This window comes from Gopherus evgoodei, chromosome 18 (genome assembly GCF_007399415.2).
Source record: "Gopherus evgoodei ecotype Sinaloan lineage chromosome 18, rGopEvg1_v1.p, whole genome shotgun sequence".
In the NCBI taxonomy this organism is placed as follows: Eukaryota; Metazoa; Chordata; order Testudines; family Testudinidae; genus Gopherus; species Gopherus evgoodei.
This window is the reverse complement of record NC_044339.1, coordinates 345,333-368,453: the sequence shown is the minus strand read 5'-3', so window position 1 is coordinate 368,453 and position 23,121 is coordinate 345,333. Positions and strand designations below refer to the sequence as shown.

Here is a 23,121-nt window from a genome sequence, read left to right as displayed (position 1 = left end):
CATGTTATGCTTCCCTTTAATAGCTGCTGCTGCCGCCTTCCCTGGGCTGCTTCCCACTTGGTCCCATCACCTTCTTTGGTTCTCTGTCCTGTGGTTGAGCAGGGTCTTTCTTGCCTGGAGAATTCCTCTGTCTTCCAATCCTTTCTTCCCCTTCTGGTCCTGACCAGCAACTAACCTGTTTAGGCCCTGCAGTTCCTTTTAACTGAATCTGCTGGGCTCTGATTGGCTGCTTCCTGCAGCCTTTTTTGGCAGGCCTGAAGGGCCCACCCTTTACTGCTGCTTTTGTGGGGCAGGTATAGTAGGACCATGAGGCCTCCAGGAGGGGGTCTCAAAGGGCCCAGTACACCCCGTCACAATGTGTCATGAAGATGAGTTGATGTCTTTTCTGTGGATCTTATTTATTGTATTCTCTGACATTTTTTGTGTTTAAAAATCTAACTTTAACACTGGGATTGGGAGTGATTTGCATTTAAGGTTCTTGGTTTTTTTCCCCTTTATTTAAAAAAGAAGTAGAGAAATAATCTCAACTATCTGTGTGTTAACATTAAAATAATCTCAATCAGACTTTAAAGCTCACATTTCACTGTGGATAAATAAGCCTTTGTATGGCTGAACTCATTTTTTGGAAGACTGCATTCTTACGGTACAAGCAAATCACAACTTGAATTGTTTGCCCTAGAAATTCATATTAGTCCATATACACGAGGTCTGGCCACTGATGCCTGAAAGTGGGACAAACGCCCTAGTGAAAATAGGAGTTACATCCCAGCATAATCTTATTTTATTATTATTTATTTTAAAAAGCCAGTGCCCAATGAACTCAGCAATTTCGTGGCTGCGGACTTAGGTAAGTGTTGCCTTACAGTTGAGCTCCAGAATCCAAGCTTTTATTATTTTTTATAAGTAAGTTTTTAGACTGCCTGCTTGTGAAGAAAACCTTCTAAACATGAACTGAGGGAAAGAGGGGTGGCTTGTCCACACTATGGAGGCTCCAGTGGCATAAGTAGGATGCTGTGGCTATACCACTGTAACCCTATATTTTAGATGCTACACTGACAGAACGGGTTTTCTGTTGCCGTCGCAACTCCACCTCCCCAGGCAATGGTAGCTAGGTCGATGGAATAAATACTCCTGGGGGAATTCTGTGCCACTGCATGCGCACACAATTCGTGTGCCACACACATTTTTACTTTTTTCCACAGAAAATTTGTCAGAAAGTTGCTGCAGTTGCACCTTTTTCCCACCACAGGGTGCTGTGGCACTAGAACAGAGCATCTGCTCCCAGCCAGCCCCAGCTACCCTGGGGAAGAGAAAGAGCCTGTAGTGCTTTCTTCACAGTACCTGTCGGGCCAGTTCAGGAGACTGACAGCGTGGGGCTGCTGGGGGGGTGGGTCACAGACAGGGCTTCATAAGGGCAAATGTAGGAGGACACACTGAGGCAGAGGCTGAATGGGAGTGGAGGCGAGGGCCACATACGGGAAGGGGGTTGGCTGAGTGGGGGCACAGGGACACATGGGGATGAGGGGAGGGGAATAGCTGAGGGGATGCAGGGATACAGGGAGGGGGTGTAGGACTACATGGCAAAAGGAGGACGACTGAATGGGGGGCACAGAGACACATGGGGATGAGATGAGGGGGTTGGCTGAGCGGGTGGAGGGACACAAGTTGCAAAACCAGATGGGGGTGCAGGGACACATGGGGACAAGGGCAGATGTGCCTAACTGAATGGGAGAGCCTAGGGATCAACCACTGTCTGCATAGGGGAAGCTCCCTAACACTCCCACCCTGCCCCGCCAAAATGCCTGTTCCATACTTTTCCCAGCTATACCCATCAACCCTTCCAGTTCACACCCAGGGTCCTTCACAACAATTACTTCCCTCTCCCTCAGCTCCTCTGATACCCCTGAGTCCCGCAAGCCTTTGTATTGCTTTTGAGGAGTGCGGGAAATACAGTTCTGTATTGTAATTTAAATTAATTATTACTGTAGAGGTGCAGACTCACCCCCGTGGCACCTCCTGCTGTTGACTTCTGGGAATTAGCTCTTTCCAGCTCTGGAGCACCCTCTGCGGGCCAGTGATCCACTTTACCTGTGGCCCCATGTCCCTCCCAGTACTCCAGTGCCCCATTTACTTGGACTGCTGCCCCCTGGCAGTAACCCCTCACAGCCTCAGGGTCTCCACCTCCTAGGGGAACACCCACCCACTATCCTCGCTTCGCCTCAGTGTGCAGTCCCCTGCTTACTGGGGTGGACTGCAGTGTAAGCCACTCATCATAGGCAAAGGGGGTTCGGACCTGCTACCTCTGCCTACCCATAGGCTCCCCCCTGCAGCCCAGTACCTAAAGGGCCTTACCAGGCCTTCAGCCTGGGGCTTTCCTAGGCCAGAGCTTCCTGGCTCCCTAGGCCTTTTCCCAGCCCTGCTCCAGTCTACGTTCCCTTCTTGGCACCTTGCAGCCAGGCCTTTCTCCCTCTACAGGCAGAGGGAAAGTGCTGGGTCTCTGGCTCACAGCCTTGTATAGGGGCCAGCTGGGCCTGACTGGGGCATAGCCCCAGCTGAGCCTACTTTCCTCCAATTAGCCCAGGCTTCTTGCCCCAGCCACAGCCCTCTCCTGGGCTGTTTCAAGCCTGGCAGTGCAGGAGCAGATAATCACTCTGCTACAGTTACTCAGAGTTCTGTATTAATATGCCTAGTAAGGTATCTATTTGTTAAAAAAAAAAAAAAATCCTGAATCTTTTTTGTTGTCTATATTGTTACAGACATACTTGCTGACAAGTATTTTGAAATAAATTACCAAAATAATTGAAATTCGTGATTATATTGTGTTATTTTGACAAATAAAATATGCAGAATTGTGCAGATTTTTTAAATGTGCTTAAAATTTTTAATTTTTGGTGCAGAATTCCCCTAGAAATAAAGAATGCTTCTGTTGACCTAACCATGTCTACACCAGGGACTAGGTTGGCATAGCTGTATCGCCCAGGTTTTCCCCGAGTGACTGAGTATCTGTGTCAGTCTACTTTTTAAGTGTAGACTAGGCCAGAGTGTAAACTAATGCAGTGATGTCTGCCTGAGTAGGAGGCAGCCTGAAACAATAACTCTGAAAGGTGTGAATTTCTCCATTCATCTCAATATCATAATTATTAACATTGTAAACAATGTCACTAGTGAACATGTTCACATCCAGCTACTGTACTTATCCCACAAACTCTCCCACAACTCCTCAGAGCCTCAAGGTCTAAAGTGCCCGCTACCCAATTGCACAAATCATCTTCCCTTTGACAACATTGGTCATACAATTATGAAGTTCAGTACAAAATTCTGCAGCATATGGAAATATTGGCATCAGTGTAAAATAAATTAAATGTTATGTTAAATTAAGTAACAGAAGGGATAATGTAGTGCTTGGATTATTTATTTTTATTTTAATTCTGTAAGAACCTCTTTTTTAACTTTCTCAGAAGCTGCTGTGGAATCTTCAGTCTGATGCACTGGAATACTGCAGAATACAGGCGGGATATTGCTGCAGAATTTAGGTCAAGTTTGTCACAGAGTACACAGGGTTGTGGCTATGACTCTCTTGCAAAAGCTATAATTGGGAATGGAATCAGAACTGCTAAATTTGAGCCAAAGTTTGGAGAGATTCTGCAGGTTCAGAGTGGGTTTGGAGTGGGTTTTTGTAAACCTCCGCTTAAGCTTTTTCAAAATTTTCTCCATGTTCATTTTTTAAATATATAGCAGGTTTTAGGGAAATGGATTGGAGAAAAAAAGCAGAAAACTGTTCCCATATATTGTGTCACGACTATCAGTATGCGCAAAATCAGCATCAGCACTGCACTGGAAATGTTCATATCAGACCAAATGTTCATATCATGATGGGAAAATGTCAGTGCTGTCTGTAAACTAGGTTCAGATAAACATTCTGAAGTATAGAAGAATATCTGAACCTACTGAGATCTCATTCATCCAGCCCACCTTGTAGATATCATTACCACAACCACTCTTGTCCCCAACAACCCAGCTCCCTCCTATTGTTGTTTTCTTGATGGGACATCTGGTGACTTATTTCCCCTTTCTAATGTCTTAATGGAGGAGTAAGCAGGCCTCTGCTCTGATGAAGTCTTCAGAGTACTTTAATCTCCTCTGTCCCCCTGTTTTCCTCTACCTGAAGTTCAGATCTTCCCCCATTGCCTCCACTTCATCCCCAGAGTTTCCCCTCCTTTTCCTGCAGTTTTCCCAATCTCTGTATAGGAAAATGTATCAGTAAGAGTACTGCTTCTTCGAGAGATGTCCCTGTGGGTGCTCCACTTCAGTCAAGGTGCGTCCCAGTGCTTTTGATTGGAGATTTCTACAGCAGTACCGCTATGGGCTGTGCACACACTATGCCTGCCTCAAGCTGTCAGTGTTTGAATAGCACGTGCACAGCCCGGGCTCTTCAGTTCCTTCTCTACTGTTCCCGGCTAGAGACTGAGTTCAGTAGTGCTCTTTGAGATTAGCTAGTTCGTTTGTTTCTCAATTTAGTTAGGTGGTTTTTAGTCATTAGAGTTACTATTTAGATAACCCAAACAAACGAATTTGAAGTCTTGGTTGAGGGTATAGAAAACCTCGCATCTTCTCCAGTGCCAACTCCAACCAACCACTTCTTTGGACACCGTTTGTGTCTGTTCCTGGTCAACTGGAAAACCATCGCTACAGACAGATAGGTCCTGGAAATTATCAGGTCGGGTTATCTCATCCCCTTCCTCTCCTTACCTCCCACCTCGTCCCACTTCAGGGACCCCTCTTAAGAACAATTGCTCTTTCAGGAGGTGCAACACCTCATACATCTTGGAGCAATAGAGGAGGTACCCCCTCAACACAGAGGGAAAGGGTTTTACTTCCACTACTTCTTGACAGAAAAGAAAAACAGCAGTTGGTGCCCTATCCTTGATCTTCGACATTTGAACAAGTTTGTTAAGAAACAGAAATTCCCGATGGTTACTCTTCCAATGCTAATTCCGATGCTAGAGCAAGGAGATTGGTTTTCAATCCTCGACCTCCAAGATGCATATTTCCATGTCTCTACCCACCCTGCCAATCAGCGTTTCCTCAGGTTTGCTGTGAGAGCGCAACACTACCAATGTAGAGTCTTCCCATTTGGCCTCTCCACCACACCACGTGTCTTCTCCAAGGTGCTAGCAGTTGTAATAGCACATTTCAGGAAAAAGGGAATCCTCATATTTCCTTACCTGGACGATTGTCTCCTCAAGTCTCCCACTCAGTTAGAAGCGAACCACACAACTCTTGCAACGCTTCACTGCTTCTGCACCTTGAGCCTGCAAATAAACAAAACACACGCTCCCCAGCCAGATCGGAATCGGTGGGGAGCATAGCTTCACCCTCCCTGGAGTGGAGGCAAGAAGCGCAACAGTCTCACAGAAGAGACTCTAACAAGGGTAGAGGGTCTCCCGCGAGATCCCTACCCTCTGTGCTGACAGCACGAAAGACAGCTGCCTCAGCCTCCTCTAATGCCTCAACAACGGCTCTGACAGAGCACAGAGGCAGGGACCCGACCTCACTCCTCGGCGCCGCGAATGGCCACACCACTGGCACGGCGTTCTTCCTCGGTACTGACAACCGCCGCGGTGCCGGCAGCGCGTTCAGCAGCGACAACGAAAATGGCTGTGGTACTCGCAGCGCACTCAGTTTCAGCGCCAAAAGCGGCCATGATCCCACCAGCGCGCTCTGCCTCAGCAGCGAAAATAGCTGCGGTGCCGACAACGCAATCAGCCTCGGCACCGAGAAGAGTGTCGGCACCCAGCCACGCTTCTACCCGTGCACCAGCAGCAGACCCCCTGCAGGGCACCTCTAAGCTCAGTACAGCAATACACTTTCTGTCACTCTCTCCTACTAAAGAGCTAGAGCAGAGAGCAGGCTTAGCTCAACCTAGGGAGCAGGAGCAACAGTTTCTCACTCAAAGGGACGTTTTAGTGCAGCCTGAGCCTCACTCTCCGCTCCCAGATACAGAGGACTCTTTTCTTGAACTGCCACTTTCTCCACCTGAACTGGCTTTCACCGACGGTGACCTTGAGCTACAGCAGCAAGCGGAGTTCTCCTCTCCTGCTTCTCCTCCACGGGCACCTTTACCACCTCCGGTCACAGCTCAAGCTCAGCAGCCTCAGTGTCCCTACTTTGCCCCCCCCGTGGGCGGCCCCTGGGTTCTCCTACCCTGTGCCTTGGCCTCAGTGGCAACATCCTCCTACCAATCACCCTCCTTCTGTGCCTCAATCTCCTGCTCCATCCACTTCCAGGGTGCCTGAGCCACCTCCTGAGCCTGGGAGCTACGCACCATATCCTGATTCACCTAACCCTAACTCTCCACTAGCCTCAGATGAAGCCATCCTTCCTTCACCTCCACAGACCATGGACGACTGCAAACAATTTCAAGAAGTTTTTAGGAGGGTTGCACTCAGTCAGGATATCCCCTTAGAAGAGGTTCAGGAGATGCAACACAAACTCCTTAAAATCCTTCAACCATCTAAGCTCTCGAAAATAGGGCTCCCTGTAAATGAAGCACTCATGGAGTCAGCTGACACACTCTGGCAAACCCCAGCTTCTCTAGTACCAACTTGCAAGAAGGCCAAACGTAAATACTACATTCCCGCAAAGGACGCAGACTTCCTATTTTCTCATCCACCACCGAACTCTCTTGCCATGGATGCAGTTGCACAGAGGACCAAACAGTCACAATATCGACCCATCCCACAAGACAAAGACCTTAGACGCCTTGATGTCCTGGGCTGCAAGGTCTATACATCCTCTGCACTACAATTCAGGATTGCAAACTATTCTGCTCTCCTCACCAGCTATGATTTTGATAATTACAATAAACTTTTCGAATTTGCCTCCTACATTCCAGAGGACAGAAGAGCAGACTTCAAATCAATCCTGTCTGAGGGACAACTGATCTCCAGAATGGCCCTACAGGGGGCAGGGTATTCCACATATCAAAGACTTAGATCTAATGACTTTTGACAGATGAGTATAGGAAATATTGCAACACAGATGTTTCCTCAAGCTCAGGGCACCTCAAAATCCCTTTTTGTCCCCTCTTGAAGCTTGAGAGATGTCATAAGATATCAAATCATTCTGCATAAAATCTGATATCTCCTAGAGCTCAGTCAGTTGAAACTGTCCCTCAAGATAAAAAGTGCTCAGGGTTCTATTCCAGATTCTTTTGAAGTACAAAAATCATGAGGAATTCAAACCATGTGAGATTTCAAAACCAAGTAAACAAGTCAATGAAGGTAATTAAATTCAGGATGGAAATGCTTTCTTATGATAATACTGGAATCACTTGAGGAGACCAGTAGAGGTTGCTGGACTTTACAGAAGCTTTATCTGTGTTTTAGTGAGGCCCTGTGATTGGAAAATTCTCTGGTTTGCTAACAGAAATCATAACTGCTGATGCAAAATGGTATTTCTGCCTCCCATAGTTTTCATGAAGGTACTGGTAGGTGATAATAATCAGACTGGAGAGTTTAGGATCTGAACAACAGTCATCAGAACTGATCCCAAGAGACCTTGCAGCAAGTAATTCTGGCAGTGCTCTTCAGGCACTGGCATTTGTGACAAACTTGAAAGAAAATTTCTTGGACTCTGAGGATTGTCTATGTAGACGTCAACATTGATGCAAGGAGGCTCTAGTCCTCTCAAGTTAGAGGATGTTTTTGACAAGATTCAAGTACTTATCCATGGGATATCACAGAATCAAGTGACATACATCTGTCTTATGCAGCTCCCTGATCTTCTAATCTCATGCATAGCGATTACTCCATGGGCAAGAGTGCCCATGAAAGAACTTCAGAGATTCCTCTTATGGGCTTGGAATGATTCCCAAGCAAGGTAATGAAAAGTAAAGATGCTGCCCAGTGTGATTAAGTCCCCCGGGTGACAGAAGCAGGAATTTTTGGTAATAATAGAATTCTTCTTTCCCCATCTGAACCTTAAAATCCTAACCACTGACACCAGCATTTCAGGGTTGCAAGGACATATAAGACATCACAATACACAGAGAAGTGAGGTCAAACTCTGAGATGATTTAGAGCATTAGTTTTACAGAGGTAAGAGACTTCAGTTGGGCTGTTCAGCACTTCTCTGATCACCTGAGAAAAGTGCATGTCTTGGTTTAATCACAAAAACATGTACAAAACCCTAAAATATTGAGATTATGTCTGAACCTGGAAGCAATGCAGATCCTCTCCTGGATGGAATGTCACTTAGTCTCCCTTAAGATGAACCACATGAAAGGGCAACACAAATGCAAGCTGGCTACGCTATTGGCAGGTAAACAACTCAGAGTAGTTCTTGAGTCAAGGTGGAGGTCACAGTCAAAATGTGAAAATAAGGCTTTTCTTCATCAGAAAAGCAGACCAGAAATCACTGGGAAAAGATGCTTTGACTCAGGGAGGGTTGAATCTGTTTCTATATGCTTTCTCTCCTCTTCTGCTACTAGGAAGAGTAATTCCAAAGATCAAGAAAGAGGAAGCTATGGTCATTCTCATTCTCCCAACAAAATCTCCTCTCTTATATCAGGGCCCCCTTCTATTATTTGAATCTGACAGCATGGCTTATGAATGGCATGTCCTAAACAAGATGGGATACTCCTCTAAAGGAATAAATTATTCTCCTAGCCTGCCTACAAGAAGGTAATGCTGAGCCCTGGAACCTCATGGACAAGTCTGAACTGCATCTTGTATATTTTAGGAAAAGAAGTCTAGCTTGAGTGTCTCTGATCAGTCCCAGAAAGGAAATTGTTGGGTAACAAATTTTTCCATTATCCTTGGTCATATCTAATTCTGTATTTATTCTGAGGGAACATAATTCAGTTTTAGAACTGTAGCAGTGCAAAGCACAGTGAAGTCACTCTGGATAGAAGCGCTGACACATATTACTTCTGGCTATTCCAGCATTTTGAGATCCCATTTATTTCTTAATGATTCATAATGAATACATTTAGTATTTCAAAATATCCACTTTTTAATAGTTTTGTAAAAATTATTTCTCCTGGTGGTAGAATGGTTTTAGTCGTGTTCCATCTGTGACTGGATAGAGGTGCTAGACTGGTCCCTGAGTGTAGTTCCCAAACTGTTATACTCTGTCATGTAGTTGCCCAAAAGCAGCTTTTTACACCATCCCAAATCCATCCCAAGATTTTGAATGGACAACAAATAGATCATGTTCAGAAGAGATTAATCCATCCTTAATAAAAATAGGGAATCCTCTACAAGGAAGCATTATAATTCCAAACGGAAGCCATTCTCCCTCTGCTGTCAACAATGTCACTTAACTCCAGAGGAACCCAGGACCCTCTGGACTACCTTCTTTCCATAAAGGTATCGTGTCTTTTCATTAGTTCACTATGCATACATTTAGCAGCTACTAATGCCTTTCATCCCCTGGTGGAGAACTGCTCTGTTTTCACCTATCCTACAACTCTGAGGATCTTAAAAGGTATCATCAGAATCTTTCCCCTGGTATTAAAGCCTATATCTGCCTAGAACCTGAACCTGATACTGTCAGTGCTTATGAACCTGCCATTCAAGCCTTTGGCCACTTCTTCTGTTTTACACCTTTCTATGAAAATGGCCTTCCTACCAGCAATCACTTCTCCCAGGAGAATGGGTGAGCTCAGGGCCCTCATGGTGGACTCTCCTTACTTAATCTTTCACAGGGATTAAGTGTCCTTGAGATTTCATCCCTAAGATTCACTCTGATTTTCCCTTGAATTGAGCTGTGTAGAACTAATAATTATAATATGACTAATACTTGGAGATATACCAATCTCCCAGAACTGGAAGGGACTTTGAGAGGTCATTGAGTCCAGCCCCCTGCCTTCACTAGCAGGACCAATTTTTGCCCCAGATCCCTAAGTAGCCCCCTCAAGGATTGAACTCACAGCCCTGCGTTTAGCAGACCCTATGCTCAAACCACTGAGCTATCCCTCCCCCTGATGAATGAATTTGTTTTTAATTCTTCACTTTATTAATGTAACTTCATAAGTAAAGTGTTATGAATGAAACAGCATTCATTCATAAAACCAGTTACCCCAAGAACTGGCTAATTGACAATAAAAATGCTTGGTAAGAGCCATAGCTGTTCAGTCAGCTGCCTTTGTAAGTTTCACTATCAGTCCAATTCCTGCTTAAATCACGGAGACTTGCACTTTTTCAGTATTGTAACTTCTGTTCACCATTTATTACACTTGTCTGTATTGTAACTTCTGTTCACTGTTTGCCATATCGTAATTCAAACCCCATTTTAAAGCACTCACTCCATTTTGTAAAAGCTTCCTCCAACCTTCATTTTTCCAAACCCTGCTGTAATCTTTTTAGTTTAGTTTAGATGTATGAATGAGGTATGTATGGATGATGGAATCAACCTCCAGCCCCAGCCTGTCCTGATGAAATAAAGTTCAAATACCACTGACTGAAGATGCAGACAAGAGCCCTAACAAAGTAAGTGTCCACCCTAAAATGAAAAGGTACAATAGAAGGAAGATCAAAGCCAGGTCCGAAGCTGAAAGTCATGTCTGCAATTGACGGGTGCTCAATCACCAAACCCAGAGGCAGCGTGACACAGCAAGACCTATAGACTCTGGATTCAAACTAAAGCCTACAAAAAGGATGAGTGAGATGGGAGACTTTGGAGGGTAACATTTTGCTGCCAACATGGAAGGGCATTGGTGCAGGCCCAACAGAGACCCAGCTCATCCTTCTGCCTGGTTTTCCTGGCCAGTAGGCTGCCACAAGCTACGAACCCAAGCTGCAAAATCAAGCTACGAACTCAAGCTATATTCAGGACTGGTAATTATGCAGCAGCTGCAGAACATCTGATGGATATGTGTGTGTGTGTAGGTATTAGGTATAATGTGTGTGAATAAGGATTAAAACAACTGTCCACTTCCTCTTTTTCCACCCAGAATCCACTTGTTTTCCACATCAACAAGGATACTGAAGATTCTATTCACTGGGTGTCAACAGAGCTTTAGCCTGCTACTTGCAAAGGACAGAGCCCTTTGGGAAGTCTTTGTTTCCATTACTGAGCAAATGAAGAGAAAACCTGTCTCTTCGTAAAGACCCTTTAAATAGATTTTGTGCTACATCCTCCTTTGCTACGAGCTCATAGAGTCCTTTCCCCACAGGTATCAGGGCTGCTCAACCAGAGCACAGGCCACCTTGGTGGCTTCCCTGCAAGGAATTCCCCTCTTAGATATCATCTGTAGAGCAGAAACATGAGACTAGACTTTGTCCTTGATCAAGCCTCATCCATGGATTCCTCCTTTGGTTCAACAGTCTTTCTATCTGTGGTGTAACATACTTCCTCAAACTGTCCTCCTCAATGAGTACTGCGTGGGAGTCACCGACAGGAAACACCTTAGGGACAAGCGCTGGAAAAAAAAAAAAAGGTTATTTACATTATAGTAAATGGAGTTCGAGCTGTGTGGCCCGTGTGGGTATTCATGACCTGCCCTCCATCCCCTCTGCATGAAGCCTCACTTTATTCACTGTAGTGTAGGAACTGGAGAGGTAGTTGGTGCCCTTTATGCCCTTGGTTCAGAGCACAAGGAGGTGTAGGGCACAGATGTAGACCAACTGCTACTGAAAAATCTTTTCATTTCAGGCACATAGAGTGCATGTGCAACCACAGTGAATACCCATAAGGACCACACATCTCAAATAATGCATTATGATAAGGTAATTCACTTCACTTTTTCCAACCCAGACTGATATCTGTCACCAGCATCCCTCAAAATAAAACAGAACCTCTCTTCAGTGGAAGCCATACTTATATCCCCTTCATTTTCAGTTTTACTTGGGATAAATTTTATTTTTCGCTTCTAGAATTTAAAACAAAAGTGTAAGAGTAGAGTGTAATATGTCTTTTCTGATATCTTGAAGGTCTGAGGAATTTAAAAACTTAAGATAGTTTGTTTTATTACTTGTCAGATTATCTCACTTCTTAATAATAGCACTGTGTTTTGCATCCAACATTGTAGCAATTACAGTACACAGGAATTGCTGAGGTTTCCCAAACTACATGATACCATAGTTGAAGTAGTGACCAGTCTTCTGCGTAAGAGGCTACCAGTTATAAATGAAGTGGTTCATAATTTGGTGGCCATTGAGTTAGCTTATATCAACACAGAACCCCCTGACTCTGCTGATGCCTATGAGCTAATAAACAACAACATAGAGGAGCAAAGGCGTAACAGGTTAGCTTGAGAATTGCCGCCTTCTGTGCCGTGAGACAAGGCTGCTCCTGGGGTGGGAGATGTGACTCAAGAACTTGGAACAGGCAACTGGAGAGGAATGCTGAAACCCTCAAAAGCCAAAGAGCTATTAATGGAGGAAAAATCTAAACGAGTTACAGTCCTATCTGCCAGTCCTCAAACCTGTTGGATGTGCCTGTACCTGTTGCACACAGACTCACTTCCCGTGAGCAATGAGACTGCAAAGTGATTGAACGACTTATCAAATCCTACTTCCTTATTGTCAGGAAGAACATTCAGGACAGTGTGCCAAAGGGGGTGATGCATTTTCTGGTGAATCATGTGAAAGACACTCTTCAGAGTGAGCTAGTTGGACAGCTGTACAAATCCTTGTTGTTAGATGACCTTCTGACAGAATCTGAGGACATGGCACAGCACAGAAAGGAGGCAGCTGACAGGTTAAAGGCATTGCAGCGAGCCAGTCAGATTATTGATGAGATTTGAGAGACGTATCTTTGGTGAAGGTTATCTCTACCCACCACACAGTTTATATGGGTGGAGAATCCTGATGACTTGAAAATTTGCTACGCATTGTATACTTGGTAGAATTTTATTTATGAACTCTTATCTGTGTACTGCAACTATGTGTAAATTTGCTCATGTAAAGACAGTTGGTTTGGCTTACAGACAGAAAAGTATGCTGTTCTTTGCAAAACAAGTCATATTTAATCCACATAATAAATGGCTTTATATGTTTCCTTACCAGTTATCTGGTGCAAATAAAACAGACCAAGTTTACTGTCCTGTGACAGTCTCATTTAAACTTAGGCAGAACCATTAAAGTTCCAGTGTCTGGCTTGTTAAACAGGTTGCCTATGGGTTAGATGGACAGTGTAGTCTTGTTGCATCATTTTAAGCTGCTTTTATAATACCATGAAGGTGAGAAAGCACCAGATATTCTTTCATGAGTATACTGCATGCACCATGGCAAACAGAGATCTAAATTTGATAGCTGTCACGGTAAAAATGTCTTCTATATAAGTACATTTGCATCCATTTTTTTCAAAAGCAAGCAGCATTATAAAACAATTTTTTGAACTGGAATAATGAATTTCACTTTACGTGAGTTAGCCTGGAACTTTAAAAAAACAAACAGGAGGACATACTAAAGAATTGGTGCAAACCAATGAATGTGCACCAGAGTTTGCATTTCACTGTTGGCGATAATAATCAAGTACAAGAACCCCTTCTCCCCTCTGGGACCAAACCTCTGGACCATCCACTAGCATAGAATTTAAAAATAAAATGAATTTCAAAACTGTTGTGAGATAATAAAAAATAAAAATAAACAAATTACTAATAAACACAATACTCTAGTCAAGTAGGCAAAGTAGTATTCCCATTTTACAAACAGAGAAAGCTAGAGTCGTGACTTGCTCAAGGCCACAGAGTGATTCATTTTTAGAATGAATTTCAGAATGTTATAGTTCCCGGGTCTCAGTGTTACACTCCGTCCACTAACCCGTTCTGTCCTCTTCCATTTAACTTACATTTATTTTTGTTTTGTGGCCATTGTCATTTTTATGAAGAAGAGTCCTGTTTTGAGCAACAAAACCTCTGTAGGTTTCCAAAATTAACAAACATGTCTTCCATAGTTAAGGTTTCTAAGTATGCTTTGTTGCAAAGAAGGGTGATTTCTTGAAAAGACTTTTGTTCTTAAAACTTCAACTGTCCATTAAATATTAAAGTTCTCTGAGAGTCTTGGTTCTCACTTTAGATTTAAAGGTTAGCTGCTGTTTCTGCAGTTTTTCTAAGGAGCTCCTGGAATAATGGATGGAACACAGGGTGGGGCAGTTAAAAGGACTCTAAGCATGGCTAGTTAAAACTAAATGGTAAACTAATCTGTCCTTGTAATGTTGGGTTTTTTTTCTTCCGTAGATGAGAAACCACAACCAGATCCAGTATTAAAATCTCCTTCTCCAGTCCTCAGACCAGAGCCTAATGGGGAGAAAAAGGATCAAGCTGGCCAGACATCTGAGACTGCCTCAGTGGAATCACCACCAGAACTTCCTCTTGTTGCACTGCCAGTCCCAGTTGTTGTTGCTGCTGCTGCTGCTGTTGCTGTTTCTAGTAAATCTGCATTCACAGCTAACTCAGAGGAGAGATGTGAATTAACTTCCCCGAAAGAGGAAACAATGCCTATATCCAATGCCACACCCTGCACAGAAGAGTCAGACTTTTCACCAACAGAAGAGGCTGATGCTGATACGTGCAAGGAGCCTAGTACTGTAGCAACTAGTGATATTCCAGTGACTGCTAGTACTAATCTAATTAACGAAATTAATGAAAAAGTAACTGCTACAGATGACATAGCAGAAATAGTTCAGCAGGAAGTTGCACCATTGACTGTTGAATTGGAGATTTTGAAAGGCCTTCCTGCCGAAGTGGAAAGTGTACCATCTTCCATTGCCCTTTCCACCTCTCCCTCTCCTCCTCTTACTCCTCCTATTCCTGTCTCTGCTGCTGTTACCACTACAACACCTCCTTCCCCTCCTCCTCCTCTTCCTTCTCCTCCAATTTCCCTCCCTGCTGTTCAGGGAGATTTACATGGAGAGGAGAGCAGAACTACCCTTAATGAAGTTGTGAAAGATACTCAAAAGAAAGAAGAGGTGGAAGCAGATGAGCAACCAGAGGAGAATGCAGAGCCTCAGAATTTAATCTCCAGGAAAAACCCTGTACCACGTAAGTTCTTGACATTATGGTCCAGCATGCATTAAACTTGAGGACAGAGGGAAAGGGGGGGGGGTTAATCAGAGAATTCTAATCCTTAATTAATAAGCACATCCAGGAAGACTAATGGGGTTATTGCTGTTTGTTATATTATGTAACTCTGATCTTTATATAAGTAATAGGTTATTAGATGTTCCATAAGAATGTGTTATTTATTAAATATATCCTAGGATTTGTTCTCTTCATATCAGCTACGGGTTTATTTTGTTTCAGTGGGGACAGGGACAGAACTGCACCCCATGTGTGTCCAGCTGTCATAAACAGATAGTTAAGGGTTAACAAACAGGGAACCAAACACTTGACCAGGGGACCAATCAGGAGACAAGATACTTTCAAATCTCAGTGGAGGGAAGTCTTTGTTTGTGTTTTGGGTTTTTGCTTTGTTCTCTCTGGGCTCTGAGAGTGACCACACATACCAACAGGCTCTCTAATCTTCTATTCCAATTTTGTGAGTACAAAAGTAGAAAGGCAGTATGGTCTTTTTATTTGTTTTCCTTTATTTGCAAATGTGTAGTTTGCTGGAAGTATTTTAAATGGTATTTTGCTGGGGGGGGGCTGCTTTCTAGTTTCTATAAGCTGACAGACCCTGTAATTTTTTACCATCTAAATTGCAGAGATAAACTTTTACTTTTTTTTCTTTATTTTTATTAAAAGTTTTGCTTTTAAGACCTGTCTGATTTTACCCCCTTGTTGAGGCTCAAGGGAATTGAGTCTGTACTTAACAGGGAAGGAGAAGGGAGGGGAAGGGTGGAATCCCTTTGTTTTAGATTCACGGAGCGTGAATCTGTCTATCTCTCCAGGAGACCTAATTTCGCTGTTGTGTGATTCAAGGAGTTTGAATCACAGTAATCTTCCAGGGTAACCCAGGGAGGGGAAGGCTGGGAAAGGCAACGGTGAGGAAAGGGATTTACTTTCCTTGTGTTAAGATTCAGGGGGTCTGGGTCTTGGGGGTCCCCAGGGAAGGTTTTTGGGGGACGAGAGTGTATCAGGCACTGGAATTCCTGATTGGTGGCAGCTTATCAGATCTAAGCTGGTAATTAAGCTTAGAGGTATTCATGCTGGCACCCCAATTTTTGGACTCTAAGGTTCAGATTGGGGAAAGATACCATGACACCAGCCAGGAAACCTGAAACCGCTCTCCTTCTCTCTAACATCAGCTGGCTGGCTGAACATCCAGCTCCTTTTGATTTGTTGTCGTGCACCAAAACCAACTGTAATATTCATCAGTCCTTGAATTCTTGAGAGTGAACCTTTTGAGGAATTTATTTCGTAGCTTTGCATTTTGGACAACGATGTCAAAAAAAGATGTTTCTGAAAGTGATAAATGAGTTGAACACTTATGTGCTTTAGATGGCTGATATGCCAAGTGTAACATATTAGATCTACCCATCCTAACTTAATTAACAGTGCATCCATTTCCACTACAAAAATAATGTTACAATATACCCTGTCACGTAAGCAAAATGATCTTCCCTGCTCAAGAGACTTTATTGTTATACCATATTTCAATATTCCTATATTTTAAAAAACAAAACAAAACTATACATAGTAGTCCAGGAAGCTTGAAAATTGTTTTTGTATGATTTGGAATCCAGAAATTAGATGCAAACCTCTGTAATTACTTCTACAGCCTGCATTTTTGTCCCAGAATTGTTAACTACATCTGGTTTAAACTTTCCTATAAGAACTTTGTGGTTCTAACTTTAAAGTTGCATCTGAAGAAGTGAGGTTTTTTTACCCATGAAAACTTAGGCCCAAATAAATCTGCTAGTCTTTAAGGTACCACTGGACTCCTTGTTGTTTTTGTGATACAGACTAACACGGCTAACCCCTGATATTTAAATGGATTAGTTCACTCAGTTTTTTTATTTGCTGCATTTGCTTCATTTTATGTGGAAGGTTATTGTATCTGAAAGGGTGAAAAATTTATGAATCAGTGGATGATTTGTATTTAGCTATTCTAAAGTAATGTTGGGTATAATATTATGCATAGGTTTGTTTAATAGTTAACAGGACCAAATGTCTCTAAAGCACCTAAGTGTGTGATTTCCATTAATCAGCAGTGCTTGCTGCAAGGTTTGTATGTGTGTTTTGGAGGGAGGGGAGGTGTTAATTGTGTAAAATATTCTTTACATGAAACTGAAAATGTTTGTTCATTTTTTATTATTGAAGGACAAGAGGAAATGAGAAAAATTTAAAGATTTTTCTGATATTACACATTATTTTTCCCAAATCATAATTATTTTAAAGTCTGCTAGCCTGAAACCTATAGGGCCAGATTCTGCCCTTGGATGATCAAATTTGGCTCCCATTAGACTATAGTGAAGTGTCCATGGGCAAAATTGTACCTGTAATTTCATTACACTTACAGTAGTTGCCTTTCACTTCTAGACCTCTCCTCCTGCATTGGTCCTACTGCTACTTTCAAAAGAGTTTCAGTTACAGATAGACCACTTCAGCTTTCAAGTTTTAGGCATCAGAACAGGGGTAGTCAATAGCTGGGCCATGGGCCAAATCCAGACTGCCAGAGACTTTAGAAGAGACCTGAAATCTTTTATTTACTTCTTGTTGTTTTTTGAATATTATTTTCTCTGGAGTCAGCACCTTGGCTATACCTTGACCAAGAAATGTGGACCGTGACAAAAAACAATTGCCTACCCCTGCATCAGAAGTTCCTAAGGGGTTCTAAAACCTGTTATATACAGAGACGAAGTGAATTTGAACAGGAAAAAATTATTATGATTTTCTCTCTCTTTATATTTTACCCTTTCACAAAAGCATCTATCAGTGTGTAATGGCATTACTTAATTACATCTGCTGTATTATTTTCTGATATGAAATTACTTCTGTTAAAAGCTGTGAGATGATGGAAAATGATGCCATATTCTTGTAAATAATTTGCATGCTGGATCTAAACAGGCTCTTCATCATCTGTATAACATCAGATATATTTCAGTTAATAATTTTCTTCTGCCTTCTGTTTTAAATTTTTCATTGCTCTTGCAATAACAGTCTTCTCTCAGTCTAAGCCACTTCATAACACACATTTAATTTCTTCATTGGGTCAATAGTGGAATAGGACTACTTGTGTAAGTAACAATTTATATGATAAGCTCCTAAATTATAGGATTGTAGTTTGCTTTTAGATGTATCACAGTTTAAACTCTAAATTTTTATATACAACATTTTGGTTTTTTATTATGAAGATTTTAATTTTAATGCTTTAATTTCATTATTGGTAAATAGCCCAACACAGTCTCTGAAAAAATGTTTTTAGAAATATGGAAAAAAGTGTTTCTCAGGTTTGTGTAACCTTTCTTGAAGTTCTGATTCTTTTTGAAGTGCTGGTCCTTATATGAATTCCAGATGCTGGTGTGCATGCACACCATGCACCAGAGCCGGAACTGTTCATAGTAGTGTCTGTTGACCCCCTCCCCGAGCGCATCATGCATTGGCACGTGGCGCATCCATGGCTTTAATATGCTGCACGGGTTGACGCTGCTCCAGTTCCCTCTGGAACATGGCCACAGTTGGAACCCCTTGTTCCTATGTGCCCTTAGTCATCTAAGAGTATCCTGTTCAACCCTTTGTAACTATATATAGTTCCCATTTTCCTCCTCTTTAGTTAGTTAGTTGTACGTTCTTAGTATATAGTTAGGTTATTTTATTGGTCTTTTCCCTTTGGGGATTTCTTCACCCTTCCCGGCCCAGTCCCATTAAGCCAGTTTCAAAAACTGTACCTTGTGCTCTTGCTCCTTCTCAGTGAGCGACAAGTGCACCTGTTGCCTCTATTGCCTAGGCGAAGCCCACATAGTTTCCGTCTGCTCCATTTGCCGCTCGTTTCCAACATGGCCCTGAGCAGCTCATGAACGTCATCTCCGTAACTTTTTAATGGAGGAGGCAATGTGCCCACGTGCTCAACAAGACCTGGCTCCAACGGAACCACCAGAGTGATGCCCATCACCAGTGGTAAGTGCCTCACCGGGTTCCTCATATGCAGCATTGCCGCACCCACTAAAACCCCACCATGTGCACAAGAAGCACAGGCACAAGGGTGGCTCCCTGACTGCGACTTCCTCAAAACGACGCATTTTCTCCACGAACCGGGATTGGTCGAGTGAGAAGTTGCATGCTGCATCGAAGGTCTGGCTTCAACTTCGGGCCCGAAGAGAGTGCACACGGAACACTGCTTCAAATTTACCATCAGCCCCATCTATTCTGGCAGCAGCACTTTCTACCTTGATCCTGGCACCCGTCAACTCCGTTGGGACCCTTGGGCTTGATGCACCCAGTTCCATGCGCTCCAGGCTGTTTATTGCCTCTCACACAGTCAGCGGAACTTATACTACCCTTTGCAGGTACTCTGCTGTGCTCCAGACTCTCTTCTCTAATCGATGAACCCCTTGTCCTCCATCATTCTACACTGGCTCCGGGACACACGAGCCCCTCTTGCTCTTCAACCGTCCTCCTTCACCATGCCTGGCAGCATCGGTCCCACCACTGCTGACAGCTCCTCCCTTTCCAGACTGATCTACCAACTCGGACATGGCCCTTTCCCTGGCCCGATCTTACAGTCCTGATCCTCGGCACCTTCCAGACTACCGTCCTGCGTCTGACTCCTGGTCCCAATACCCACAGGCACTGCCAATGCATGGCAACCTGTACTTCTGACCTAACTGGCACTCATGGGACCCCTAGCATCATCGTGGTACACATTGCCCACACCGCGCATCTCTTTCCCATACAGCCATCATCCAGGATGAACCCTTGGATGTTCCTGCTCCATTGGCACTGTTGGTCCTGATCGCACCTCCAGAACCACCCATCCCTACGGGCACTAGGTCACCAGACTATGCCCTTATTCTGCAATCCCTCTCACATCCAGATGACCACATGCAATATCAGTCCCTGCTCCATTGCATGGCTACTGCCTTCATCCTTCCGGTGGAAGATGTTCAAGACCCTCAGGACCAATTCCTGGACATCATTCAACTTCCCAGTCCCCCTCCTACAGCCTTCTCCATAGTTCAAGGCAGTACCATATTGCAAGGCAGTGTGGCATGTGCTTGCCTACTGCTCCCCTACACCAAAGTGGGCAGAATGTCAATACTTGGTTCCTTCTAAGGGCACAGACTTTCTGTGCTAATTGGCTGTAAAATGCTGGCAAACTAGAATGGTAATTTTTTACATCTACTTTGTAAGATATAAATCACTTTAAAAGATGCAAGGCAATGGAGAATGATGTCCATGCTCCACATTCCACTTTAACTCTACTTTCTGTTGCAATAGAACATCTCACTTCATCCAGTATAATTATGTAGTTACTTATTTGTATTCTGACATTCCTCTTTATGAATAAGGAATGGAAGAACATGAGATACTGTGTCATAGAAACCAGCCGATCATATATTTGTTTGTTTTCTCCAGTGGTTTTCTGGACCCTGAACAATAGTTGTGCAACAGATAGCCTTGGTGCATGGGGTATTTAAATTACTGTTAAACCAGATGTACAATATTATCATGAAAATTTACCAGCCCAGAGACAAACATTACTCCCATAATAATGAAAAAGTAATGCTACTTTACTCATTAAAAAAACAAACAAAAAAAATCTCTCTCTCCAGGCAAATGGGTGAGTAATTTACATTTAATGTCATTAATATAACAATAACTATAATAGGATTGCATATTGCAACTTTGTAGTATGCCAGTGTGCAGCGTATACTGTGCTAAAAAGTGTGTGTATATGTTTGAATGTATAATGTTTGTACAAAAATGCAATCACATGTACCGCTTGCCTGATGTGGAGATATCCATACAATTAATTCAATTCACCATGGGCTTTTGGCCACCTCACCTTCACTCTACCTAGTAATCATACTCCACAAGGACTATTTCTAACATTTCAGATCTCTGAGGATCTTCACAAATGAATTGTTTTTAAAAATTGCATGTTTTCTTCTGTCCCTCTTCCCCAACATATAACATTTCTTCTTTCTATACTAAACAGAATTATCAGACACATTGATGAACATGATTTGTTGAGGCACAGTCAACATGTTTTTTGTAAAGGGAAATCATGTCTCACCAATCTTCTAGAAGTCTTTGAGGGGGTCGACAAGCATGTGGTCAAGGGTCATCCAGTGGATATAGTGTCCTTAGATTTTCAGAAACCCTTTGACAAGGTCCCTCACCAAAGGTTTCTAGACACAGTAAGCTGTCGTGGGATAAGAGGGAAGGTCCTCTCATGGATCAGTAACTGGTTAAAAGAGAGGAAGCAAAGGGTAGGAATAAATTGTTAGTTTTCAGAATGGACAGAGGTAAATAGTGCTATCCCCTTAGGGGTCTGTACTGCATCCAGTACTGTTCAACATATTCATAAATGGTCTGGAAAAAGGGTGGTTCTTCGAGTGCTTGCCCATGTCAGTTCCATTCTGTGTGTGCCTGTGCCCATACTTTTGTAGATTTTTGCCTTAGCGGTATCCATAGGACCAGCTGTGGCGCCCCCATTAGTGGCAACATGGAAGCTTGGTGCTCTCTCCAGATGGCATGGGATGCAGCGGACTCAGTGGCTAGGATGGTTGTGGCAGCAGTGGTCATGAGGTGCAGCTCCTGGCTTCGCACCACTGGTCTGTCCCAAGAGATGCAGACCTCTATCCAGGACCTTCCATTTGATGGGAATGGTCTCTTTTTGGAGCAGACTGATGCAAGGCTGCATGGATTCAAGGACACTTGAGTCACCCTTCACTCGCTGGGCATGTATATGCCACAGTCTGCATGGACCTAGTTCCGGCTGCCCCTGCCGCCAAGACCGTGGCAGCCTCATCAAGAGTCTGCAGGGAGAAGGGATAGAGCAACAAACTTTAGTTGTTGCTGTCCTTCCTCCTCCCGCTCACCCTCGCTGTCCAGCCAAGCATCCCAGGGGCCAGAAGTGCTCATTTTGAAGGTGCACTTGAGAGCAACTCCCAGTCAGTTCCCCAGATCCATCTTGTTCTTGCCTCGACCGTCTTCATCCCTATTGTTCAGCCTGGTTGCGGGTCACCTCGAACCACTGGGTGCTGAACATAGTATCTCAGGGCTATACTTTGCTATATTTTCGCTCCCCTTCCACCTCCCCCCTTCTCACGAGCAGCTACTCATCCAAGAGGTTGAGAACCTCCTGTACCTGGGGGCGGTGGAGGAGTTCCCTTGGGACCTGAAGGGAAAAGGTTTCTATTCCCACTACTTCCTAATTCCAAAAGCAAAAGGGGACCTCAAACCCATTCTGGACCTGCATCATCTCAACAAGTCTCTCAAAAAGTTGCAGTTCCGCATGATCTCCCTGGCCTCCATCATCCCCTCTCTGGATCTGGGAGACTGGTACACCACCCTCGACTTGAAGGATGCTTATTTCCATATTCCAAGGTCACAGACATTTCCTCCATTTCATAGTGGACAGATGCCATTTGCAATTCACGGTGCTGCCCTTTGGCCTTTCATCGGCCCCGAGGGTGTTCACAAAATGTATGGTGCCAGTAGCTGCTTACCTGAGATGTCAAGGGGTCCAGGTCTTCCCATATCTCGAAAACTGGTTCATCAAAGGCAGGTCTCCAGAGCAAGTGCAGAGGTGCCTCAGTCTGATGCGTTCCACATGCTCTGACCTGGGCTTGTTAATAAATGAGAAAAAATCCATTTTAATGCCTGTCCAGCAAATAGAGTTCATTGGGGCGGTTCTCAACTCCACACAAGCCCGAGTCTTCCTTCCGGAAGCGCATTTTCAGACCATATCAGTCGTGATCTCCCATGTTAAAACAACCAGCTCACCACAGCTCACACCTGCTGTGGCTGTTGGGCCACATGGCCGTGTGTACATTTGTGATCAGCTGTGCTTGGCTCCATCTCTGGCATCTGCAAGCATGGCAAGCAGTCTACATCGCCAACGTGCATGACCTAGACAGGGTAGTCAGGTGCCGGGTCATCCCTGGATTGGTGGTTAGACCCTGGATCAGTGTTGGAGGGAGTCCCCTTCATAACCCCATCCCCATCGTTGACCCTGGTCTCTGATGCTTCGGACCTGGGCAAACTGAGCACCCAGGGCCACTGGT

The 23,121-nt window shown here is 43.8% G+C and overlaps 1 protein-coding gene across 3 annotated transcripts in view; it reads left to right on the top strand.

Moving 5' to 3' along the window:
- EIF4G3 (eukaryotic translation initiation factor 4 gamma 3) overlaps positions 1 to 23,121 on the top strand; it is a 513,419-nt gene that overhangs the window by 366,993 nt on the left and 123,305 nt on the right. For all 3 annotated transcript variants that reach the window (XM_030537664.1, XM_030537665.1, XM_030537663.1), the window contains one exon: positions 14,186 to 14,989. In XM_030537664.1, coding sequence (XP_030393524.1) covers positions 14,186 to 14,989 — 804 coding nt within the window. The remainder of the gene's footprint in view (positions 1 to 14,185; positions 14,990 to 23,121) is intronic.